General features: G+C 39.7%; 1 protein-coding gene across 2 annotated transcripts in view; it reads left to right on the plus strand.

Annotated features, from left to right (window-relative positions):
• Nucleotides 1-10,096, plus strand: part of adcyap1r1b (adenylate cyclase activating polypeptide 1b (pituitary) receptor type I) — an 18,990-nt gene extending 8,894 nt beyond the window's left edge. Inside the window, exons 3-14 of one of the 2 annotated variants that reach the window (XM_026346341.1) lie at nt 2,045-2,135; nt 2,905-3,018; nt 3,113-3,216; nt 3,339-3,436; nt 4,048-4,180; nt 4,281-4,434; nt 4,521-4,581; nt 4,660-4,729; nt 4,871-4,962; nt 6,373-6,502; nt 6,715-6,756; nt 7,014-10,096. In XM_026346341.1, coding sequence (XP_026202126.1) covers nt 2,045-2,135; nt 2,905-3,018; nt 3,113-3,216; nt 3,339-3,436; nt 4,048-4,180; nt 4,281-4,434; nt 4,521-4,581; nt 4,660-4,729; nt 4,871-4,962; nt 6,373-6,502; nt 6,715-6,756; nt 7,014-7,418 — 1,494 coding nt within the window. In that variant the 3' untranslated portion in view covers nt 7,419-10,096. The remainder of the gene's footprint in view (nt 1-2,044; nt 2,136-2,904; nt 3,019-3,112; nt 3,217-3,338; nt 3,437-4,047; nt 4,181-4,280; nt 4,435-4,520; nt 4,582-4,659; nt 4,730-4,870; nt 4,963-6,372; nt 6,503-6,714; nt 6,757-7,013) is intronic. The other variant, XM_026346342.1, reaches the window with a different exon arrangement.
• The last annotated feature ends 1,274 nt before the right edge of the window (nt 10,097-11,370 follow it).

The following is an 11,370-nucleotide window of genomic DNA, read 5'->3' on the forward strand; positions in this document are numbered from 1 at the left end:
GAGCACTGATGTTAATTCATACATTTTCAATCCACCAATATAATATATATTTTATTAACAGCATTGATAATAATGATCCAAACTGGATGAGCCCCTATGTGACTTATCCCCTTGCTTACAATTCAGATAACTTCTGTTATGGTGTAATATTGGCAAACCTATAAATCACAGCCGAATAATTACACGATAATTATGCAATAATTGTTCCACAATTTAAAAGAAATTGCAAACTATTAGTGAGAGTTAAATTTGAATTTAATATAATCACCTGGAAGCTTGAATTATTTAACAGAGCCTTTATTATAGCTCTCCAATTGATGCCGTAGTAAAAGTTTAGTGAACACAAAGGATAATCTGATGCAGTGGGGTAGTTTTAAATATCGTATGACATCAGCCATGTGAACAGTCACTATGCAGTCACTTATATTTACTGTGAAGCAGATAATAGTGGACTTACACAGTTTGACTTCATTAGAGAAGATGAAGTGATTAACTGTTGGTTTTATGGACACACAGAGAAGCACATAAACACCTACACAGTGTTACTGCTACTCATCATTTTAGCAACTCTGCAAATTAGGTTCATTCTCACTAAATCTCCATTAATGAGTGATGCTTGCTGGCAGTGTCCACTGCCAGACAGAGAAGGAGAGACTTAATATACTGTAGCAAAACGCAAGGATGTGGAGGTGAGACGGGTGAATGAATAGTCAACAAAGTGCTGATATTTTCAGTACTTCAATCACTGCAGTGATCTTTGTGTAGTTTTCTCACAGCTGCTTAAATATTCTCTGCAGAATCCCTGAATTATATGATTTGTCAGCACACAGACTGAAGAAATTCAAAGTGTAGCTGTAGATAACTTATCATTTTTACATTAAATAATGCAAGTCATCTCATGCAGCAAAATAAATCATATGTTTATTGCATAAGTTGATTAAGTGGGGGGTGCTACTATTTGACACTGTGGGATGAGCAGCCTTCCGGGGCAAACAACTGTTCATTTATAAGAAAATCACAGGGCTTGAGTGCACAGGCTTTACTTCATTTCGCTCAGTAAGTTGTTTGTATGTTGTTTAATCCTTCTGCCCCAGAAAAATAAGAAATCATTCAAAACCTAATATTGCCATGACAGTCATGACCATGATTGTAGAGTATTTAAACTTCAGACCACCACTGTGCAGTATTAAGACATAAATTAAACAGACATGACAAAAGGTTATGTTAGTAGACTAGTTTATTTTTATTAGTCTATTATCTGTGAAGGTTGGGTTAAAGTTAAGGTTAAATCATTTATCCGATGTGTGGAAAGAGAGATTGTGTTGACGCTCATTCCCCATGAAGCACTAAAGCTACGTCTGTATTACTCTGGTAAATCTTCAGAGCACGCACCCCAAGCTGCTGACGTCAGTGTATTAATGCCCCACTGCTCCTCTGCTGCACCTCATAAAGCTGTGACGTGGCGTCTCCCGGACTGACGCCAACACAGCCACACGAGATCATCTTCTTACCGGGCACCCACCTCCATCGCCACCACCCCCCGTCCCCAGCCCGAGCGTCAGCTCAGCATTGTGCAGCCGTCAGTGGGGCTGCGAAGAAGTCGGCTCTGGACGTGACCTCCGTGTCTGGAGTGCTGGCTGTCGCCGCGATCTCTGGCCTCGATTGTGTTGGAGCACAAGTGTAAACTGTCTTCTCAGTGTTTCTGGCTGTGATTCTTAACAGATGACTGTACGGCCTGGCATGGTCCAGCGTGGAGAGTGCACGTCTGAAAGCCTTTCTTGCCTTGTTGTCTTTAGAGTAATGGCTTAGAGTAATCCTCTGGGTTGGTTAGCATGGGGAAAGTGCCAGCAGCTCAGAAATAGGTTGTTTAATTGGTTGAGTGTTTAAACAGATCCTAGAGCTAAGACTTCTCTCACTGTGGTATAAACCAAATGGCAAAGCTAATGAAGCAGCCTCTTCCATTTTACCTTTGGGTCTTTCCCCTCTGCTCTGATGTGATCTTCAGCCACTTGACTCTCTCTCTCTTCCTGTGTGTGTGCTCCAGGTTTCGAGCCAACAGGTCCCTTCTAACTGTGTGATCAAGAGGGAGGAGGAAAAATGCATGGAAATGATGGCCGTAGTTGATCCTGGCTATGGTACGTATTTATGAGCCTGTTGCTTTTAATCCGTTTTCACCGCAAGTTAATTAAAATAAAAAAGGAGTAAACACAGAGATTAATGACGAGAACTTCTTCATCTAAATGCTAATGGGTGGAAGATCATTTTACAAACAGTAGTTGACCTGCTTGTCTGCAACGAGAGATCATTAGAGAGGCTTCACAGTTTACCTCTGTATGTGACAGCACAAAACAACAAGGCGGGGTCGACAGAGAAAGCAAATGAATTCTGAGGGTTCACTCAGTGCTTCTATTTTCAGACAGAGGGAGAAGCAGGGCCTTTAATTGGCAGCCTCCCGTGATGATGACATGAAAATGAGAGTTGATCAGTGAGGCAGTGAGTGACAGGAGTGTCTCTGGCTGATTAGATGATGAATGAAGGGAAGATCATACTGAGAGATGCTTTGTGCCAATTCTCTCCAAAAAACAGAGACACAAAGGATAAATTAGCTCCACTGGTGCTTTAGATGAGAAACAATAACTGAGTGGGCTTTAATTTCCAGAGAATCTTTATTTCTGTCACAGTACAATGCTGCTCTCAGTACATGTCAGTGGCTGCAACATCACAAACAGATATAATAATATAATACAGTACTTCTAAAATAACGCACAATATGATCTGACACTTACATGATTTGAAGTTTGAACAGTGAACAGTGATTAACAGGTTCCACCCGACTTAGAACAAACACAGAGAAACGTTCTTGTCTGTTGACGCCGGTTGGGTTTTTGTCTCTCATGTCCTCAGACTGCCCCTGGATGTGGGACAACCTGACATGTTGGCAGCCGGCTCTGATCGGTGAGGTGGTCGAAGTCAACTGTCCCGAAATCTTCTCTGACTTCATGAGTGAAGAGGACTTCGGTCAGTTACTGAGGACTACTCCTCATTCACAGTTTCAAATAGTCAAGTGTCTGGATCTAAAACTCTAACTATCTTTTTTGTATCACACTCTCAGAGCCGGGGAGAGTGAGTCGTAACTGCACTGAATTCGGTTGGTCAGACGTCGTCCCTCACTACGTCGAAGTCTGCCTGCCTGAAGAAGGAAGCAGCAACCACACGGTGAGTTTAACGTCGCTGCAGCGTCTCCGCCTGTGTCCAAGGTCCTGGTTTCAAAGGGACATTTTAAAAAGCTGCAGCTGCTGTTTGTTCAGTTTTCATCCTGCTTGTGTTTCCATATTCAGGACATGTACTATGTGTCGGTGAAGGCTCTGTACACAGTGGGCTACAGCACCTCGCTGGTCTCCCTCACCATGGCCATGGTCATCCTGTGCAGGTTCAGGTAACATGGTTTTGGTTTCTACAGTGCATCAAACAGAAATGGAAACACTGAAGTGGCAGATGTGCTTTCCTCCCTTTATTGATTTCTGGGTGTTAAGTATTTTCACGCAGTGGATCTTGAACAAATGTATTGATCACTGGACTGAGGTGAATCATCTCTTTGAGCGTCCTGACAAGTCAAGTCACTGTTGGTAGACATTAAACAAAAGCTATTGTATTGCTAGTGCTGCTATGACTGTTTCAGTTTCAGTACAGTTTTGCAGTACTTGTACATTGCCGGACATTTACTTTTTTTTACTCACTATAATCGAGAGAGAAATACTTACTACGTGATTCAGAGAATACAACATGATACAGCAGATATTAGTAGTACTAATGCTTCAGGACCAATACTATAGTGAAACTTAAACCTCTTCTGCTATTAACACACTGGAAGTATCACTGTGCTCCAGCTGCAGCAGGCACTGTTGTGATAGTATCAGTAGTACTCTCATGACTCCCTCTACCTCTTCTGAGCCAATAATTACTCATAAGTAGTAACAGTAAAACACATCAGCGTGTATATTCACGTTTTCTCTAGTAAAAAGGTTTTCGTTCTCGTTTTCCACACAGGAAGCTGCACTGCACCAGGAACTTCATCCACATGAACCTGTTTGTATCGTTCATCCTAAGAGCTATTTCTGTCTTCATCAAAGACGGCGTGCTGTACGCCAAAGAGGACAGCGAGCACTGTTTCATACACACTGTGAGTAACACACACACTGTTAATCCTCCTGTTAACAAGCAGCCACTGATTTTTTTTTGTTCCCGGGTAAATGCTCCTGCTCTTAACTGTCCCCTCGAAGCTGGAGTGTCGGGCAGTGATGATATTCTTCCACTACTGCGTCCTCTCCAACTACTTCTGGCTCTTCATCGAGGGCCTGTACCTCTTCACTTTACTGGTCGAGACCTTCTTCCCTGAAAAAAGATACTTCTACTGGTACATCATCATTGGCTGGGGTGAGACATTAACCACGTCCTTCAGCACACTGTGGTTCATTTTCTCTTGATCTTGTGTTGTTAATGTTCACATGTTGTTTGAACAGGAACCCCCACAGTGTGTGTGACCATCTGGGCGGTGCTGAGGCTGCACTTCGATGATATAGGGTAGGTTATCAACAATATGCCCATGATGATGAGTGTGTGTACTGTGTGTGCTGAAGGTGTTCTCACCTGTGTTCTCAGGTGTTGGGACATGAATGACAATGCTGCCATCTGGTGGGTGATAAAGGGACCAGTGCTGGCTTCGATAATGGTGAGTGACGATCCAGCTTCAGTTTGAGAAAATAAAGTAACATCAACATCACTTCCTTCACCGGGGACGTAAATGTAAAAGATTGAATGTGATGATGCGTCAGGTCGAAAAAAAACTAATTCTCATGACATTTTTCTACAGATCAACTTTGTGCTCTTCATCGGCATCATCATCATCCTCGTTCAGAAGTTACAATCCCCTGATATCGGAGGAAATGAATCCAGTATTTACCTGTGAGTAACATTTACCTTTAAAGTAACTCATGAAAAAGAGAAATACCACAACGTACAATAGGAAACTACAGTAAAAGTATTATACTTCACTTAGTGTAAGTGAAGGAGGCTGTTTTGGACGTACACACACGTTATGTCATGTAAAAAAAACACTAAACAACTAAACTAATATATTACTAATAATATACTTAGGTGCACTTGACTGTCAGTACATCAGTATCTTTTATACTATACATTATGTACTTTGTATAAACTTGAAGTTTAATCTATTAATACACAGGAGTAAAAATACTGCTTTACATCCCAATGTTTTCATTAACAGTTCTTTATCTTATCTTAATAGTTTAGCTGTTTACAGCACAGTAATGCAGTACTTTTACACAGTATTGTAGTAATAGTAAACATTTCTTTTTAAATTGATCCATTGGAAGAACATGCTTATTTACCATTTTAGTAATTTTAACAGAACTTCTTTCTTTTACCAGACTTAAACCTTGTTACTCCAAGAGTATATTGAAAACATATTTTTAAGTATTATAAAAAGCACATTTGTTATATGAAAGCTAGTATTCACACTTAAGTACTAGTACTTAAAGATTAATCTGACCTTTGATCAAAACAATAATGTACTGATATGATACTTATATATTTTGTTAGTATAATTTATTATACATAAACACACTAAATAGAAATTTTAATATTAGTGCTTACTAGTGTAGTTTTACTAGTACTAGAGAGTACTTTGACAAGTACACTTATATATATATTATTATTATATATTATTATATAATATATTTTTGCAGGACAAAACATTCCAATGTGCTTAAAATGTATTTGTAGATATGAAAGTACATGTTATGCATATTAAATTATACTTATTTATTTATATTTATTTATTGTTTGAAGAAGTACTATGTCGTAGAGTACTACTAAACACTGGCTCCAAAAATCCTGACTTGAACAGATCTCCTCTCTCTAAATACTGAACCAATCGTTATTTCCAGGAACTATTATCGTCTCAGTTGCTTAATTCGGGTCCTGTAATAAGTTTAGGGTCTATAGGAGGCTTTGATGTCGACATGTGGGTGTGAGCCGACAGACGTGAAGGACAGTCGACTGCCTGCTGCGTTCTCCAAACCTTTCAGACCTGAAGTTTATATAATAAACCTTTTCTGAGGCTTGACTGGATAAATATATATAATACAGTACAGCAGTATGTTGTTGTTAAATCTATATATCTAAAGTAAATAAAGATAAGTACGTACGTTACCAGACACATTTCTATCTCAGCACAGTATTTGAATTTAATGCAGCACAGTATTCAGTATTCAGTCATTTCTGTGACTCTAATGAGGACACACATGCTGGATTCCAGTCCTCTCTTCATCATCTGTGTGTGTCATTTGGCAGGCGGTTGGCTCGCTCCACTCTGCTGCTGATTCCTCTGTTTGGGATTCACTACACTGTGTTTGCCTTCTCCCCCGAGAACGTCAGCAAGAGAGAGCGTCTGGTGTTTGAGCTCGGCCTCGGATCCTTCCAGGTGACTGTTTCTCTGTCATGGATTCAGCTTAGGAGAAGACCGTCGTGAGGACTTTACTCATTTACAGTTAAAACTAATTGAAACAGCACAGAGGAAGAAGAGATTAGATGTCACGTCTTCATTAGTTTTGCAACAAAAGCATAAAGCACAACAAATATGTGTAGTTATTAGTAGATAATGCAGTAATCAGAACCCTCTTTCTGTACTCTCAGGGCTTCGTGGTGGCCGTCCTCTACTGCTTCCTCAATGGAGAGGTAAATATCCTTTAAAAGACATTTTCAGATACACTTTATACAGAACAATGGCACTGATTATTACTACATAAGAATAGATTTGATTGCACCACTAAAAACATTTTGTTTGCATGGATGGTTACTGTGAAATTCAGCTGAAAATATTATTAACTAAAAGGAATGGAGCCTAAGTTCAGTACAGACGTAGCTACAGTGGCACAGAAGGACAGTGAGCTTCTCTATTTCCAGCGAGGTCCATTAATAATGACCTTGTGAAGTATATCCCTCAAGGTGCAATCGGAGATCAAGAGGAAATGGCGCAGCTGGACGGTGAACAGGTACTTTGCTGTGGACCTGAAGCACCGGCATCCCTCGCTGGCGAGCAGTGGAGTGAACGGGGGAACGCAGCTGTCCATCCTCAGCAAGAGCAGCTCGCAGATCCGCATGTCCAGCCTGCAGGCCGAGACCCCGGCCACCTGAGCAGCACTCCCGGGGACGCCACGTCCGGCCCCGACGACGTCTCCGCCACCGGACCTGACGCCACCACACACACGACGCCCACCCTCGTCCCGATGACCAACCTCACCAACCCGTTCCTCAACCCGTATCCCAACCCGTACCCGGAAGAAACCATGATGGAAACCCAACTCAACTCCAGCGACCCAAAACAGCCTCTAGTCTGAGCTGCTCCAAACCTGAACGTCAGGTGCTAAATAATAACTGTCTTCATGTCCGGACTTGTCACCTGGGTCAAGAGCAGCTGGAGCGAAAACAAACATCAGGCTCCTGTTTCTGAGCAGCCGACGGTTTCATGGCCATGACTGAGGACAGTGTGTATCTAGTGCATCATTGGGCTGAAACATGCAGAAGCAGCATGGCTATTTCTGTGTATATTGTATTGTAGTTGTCTGGTGCTGCTGTACAGCACAGAGGGACCTTTCATTCCAGGATCATTCCAGTCTGTCGGACCACGTTTTTTACATTAACTCCTTCCTCTAAATTCAACAAATACACTATATTCCTCTTTTGAATCGAGCTAACACAGCTGCTGTACCATTCACAATGGCTTAATGTATTAAAGACAGCACGCGTTCCACTAATGTAAATACGTTAAAGGGCCAATCCACAGATTTTACACATGAAGGTGAGTTAACTAGTGATCTTGAAGACTGCTCAGCCTGTGTAAACAGTTGTATAATATCTTCCGTTGCAGCGGAGGAGCTGGAAATAACCGTAGTGATACATGAACTGAGGTGTTTGAAAGATGTAGGTTTAACTGTGTAATGAGGATCTAATTAAAAGCTACAGTTTGTTGCATTATGGGAACTGTAGTGTCTCTGGAGCTTGTTTGGAGCCCAGAACTGGGACAACAATTCAGGATATCTCAGCCTGTGCTGCTTCAGTTTGGACCAATGTTTTTTCTTGGGGTACTCTAACATTAAGAAGGTGCGGAGTGACCCTTTAAATGAGCCACCTTGTCATTAATGAGTAGTTCTGGTGACTATTACACTAAAACATGTGGAATGAAGGCTCGTGGTTATATTAGAACCCTTTATCTGTGTAGAGTATTACACACAGTAGTGCTATTTCTAAAAGTAAATCAGTGACTCTGTCTGAAAGCTCAGTATTATTATTACCCACTACTAGCACAAGCATTTGTTCCTGTGTAAACTGTGACTGGTGTAAAACCAGATAATGTGTGTTGAAGACAACCAGACTGTGGAATGTCGAGGACAATTTTCACCTGGAGGTGAAACCTCAGCAGTATTTCTGAGAAGGACATGATTTGTACAGTTACATGAAATGCCAAAAAAAAAAAAGAAGTAAAAAATACAATATCTATATCTAAATACATATAGATGCCAGGGTTTGATGCTTGACTCCAAAGCGTCTTCTTTGGGTGATGTACAGTGCTGAGATTTGCCGACTACAACCACAAACCTCTTTTAAAATCTCAGCACTGAGAGAAGAAGACGCCTTGGAGCTCAGCGTGTTAATCAGCCGTTAGTACAGAAAATGTCAATGAACTCTTGACCGGAGCTTCAGGAGTTTCAACTGCTTGCATGAATTGCATTTATTGTCCACGTGGTTTTGTTTAGGGATTTATTTTACTTTCAAATGAGAATTCACTGTTTTTATCATGAGTCTCCTGCAGGAGGTGTCAGCTTTGTACTCAAAGCTTTAGACCATCACAGCACTTCACTTGTATTGTGGTGAAACTTTCTAGATTTGTTTCAGAATAATTCCGTTTTAATTTTAGGTGATGAGGGTGTTTTCCTCATTCCACCTGTCAGTATCCCTCTTTCTGCAGTTCTTGTCACCGGTGGTGTTTGCTCTCCTTATGTTTGAGAACAAGCACTCTGAGATGGATGTCACTTTCAGAGAGTGACTTTTAACTTGCGGGTAATTCTCTCATTCCAAAGACGAATGAATCGACTCCTTACTGAGTTTTTTGCACGGCCGTATCTGTTTGCAAAGGCTGCGTTAGCTTTGCAACCGATGTCACTGCAGATTTTTTTCTTGGGTCTGACTCAACTTTCCTCTGAATCCCTGAAAATGTTCGACTCTACTTCGTGTCTCCAAAAGTGCCTTCAAGCACAAAACAAGTATTTAGACTTCTGTTGACGTTTTGATGAAGAAAAGATGTTTAAGTTTTCATTTCAAAGTGAAATTTACTGCAGAGTAAAGAAAAGGGTTTAACAAAGTGCTTTTACTATGTTTAAGACTTAATCTGTATTTTAAACCTGGAGGCCTTCAAAGTACTTTAACTCGTCTTTGTTCAAGATGAGCAGAACATACAACCAATTAGTGTTTTTAATAAAGCAATGAGACAGTAGACTTACTCAGTACATCAGCGTTACAGTACACATCACAGTTTTCTTATTTTACAGACCCACTTTTTATCTGTTAAAGGACACAAAGGGGAAATTACAAAATCATTTTCTAACCTTTTCTTCTGCATACACAGGAATTATTTAATGTAACTGTCTGAAACTGAAACTGCAAAATCCAAATTTACAACCGAGTGAATTCTTAAATAATCGTATTAACAGTTTATTTCTAACTGATAATAACAGAAGAGCACATCTATTCTACTGGAGTTTAAAGTTGAGCTTTTCTCCTCATTAGTTGTTGGAAGTCACACAAAAAACGATTTTACAGGTGAAAGACGTCAGAGTCCTGACACTGACAAAATGTCCCTGAATTGATTTAAAATTAAAAATAAAATGATTTTATTCAGTTTATCGAACCTTCTATAAGTGATGATAATAGCTGTGGTGAAATTTTGGACCCTTTGAAACATTTAATCAGTTTCAGTCATTCACAAATGACCCCGATAAACCAACCTGTATAAAAGTTTGTAATTTTTTAAAAAACGTTTTTTACTTACTTCTAGATTTTTGATTTAACTGTAATATTTTCTTTTATAATGTGAGATTTTCTGTGTGTTTGGTTTCTCTACATGATGTTTTTTTTTTCAAAGCCTTTCTGCACTGCCAGGAATTTATCATTATTCATTTTAACATAAAATATTTATACAAAATTACTAAAATTTTTAGTTTTGTTACTGTAAAATTTTTACCTCCTCATTCTGTAAAAATAACATCCTTAAAGAAATCAGTACTGAGAACAGACCTCATCACAAGGTCTATTTAGTAACTATCCTGGAGCTTTTGAGCTAATCACATGATCTGGATCAGTTGTCATATAATAACAGATGTTTTATCATTTTATCCCAGACGTTCTGGAACATTTTGATCTAAAATCGATCTTGATACAATATAATTATCTTATAATTGACTAATTATTGAAGAATTTCTTTTCAAGTAAAGGACAAATATTTAGTTATTTCCTGGCCGTGTTGAATTGAAAATCTTTGTTTTATTTTCTTTTGTCTACATATCACTATTGTTTCAACTGCTATTTATTGATTATATTTCAGTGCATTTATTGTTTTTACTGAAGTGTTTGTAAGTTAAAAAATCTCGGCCCACTTTTAATCTGAACCAGTAGACGTCTTATAATCTGCAAATATCAAAATCCACGCTTCCTGTGAGCCCACACAAAAGCAAAGAACAGACGAGACGAGAAGAGGAGAGAAGGGCTGACCGGAAACTGTACTGTCCTGTTCTGTGTCCGTATTCAGTGTTAGCTGCAAAAGTAACGGTGCAGATCCGACAGCTGCCATAAGGGGGCCCTGTTTCATTTACTGAAGTTCAGGGGAAAGGGCTGGACAATCACCACCTCTGCTCTGGTTCAGTTGAACGTTCGGTCGAGTCCATTCCAAACATTAAGACAATCTCACCAGATCATGAGCCGAATTATGTTGATGTACTTCTAAATGATTTCCTTCAGTGTTAATATGAGAGTTGGAGCCTTATATTGCCAGTACTATGTTGATGTCAGACAAAGATGTTGCTATTATTACATATACATATTCATTTGAAGTGTTGTGTTCAACTATGAAGTGTGTGAACAGTCTGTAGACTATAGACTTAATAAACTGCAGTTTTAAATGTGTGAGACAGAAACAAGCTGCCAACGATGTACCATGTAAATGGAGTTTTGTGTGGTTCAGTGAGTAGCTGTCATTTAAAAAACTTTGCGCTGTGAGTCATAATTTGATTCTTTTTT

The sequence above is a fragment of the Anabas testudineus genome, chromosome 4 (assembly GCF_900324465.2).
Source record: "Anabas testudineus chromosome 4, fAnaTes1.2, whole genome shotgun sequence".
In the NCBI taxonomy this organism is placed as follows: domain Eukaryota; kingdom Metazoa; phylum Chordata; class Actinopteri; order Anabantiformes; family Anabantidae; genus Anabas; species Anabas testudineus.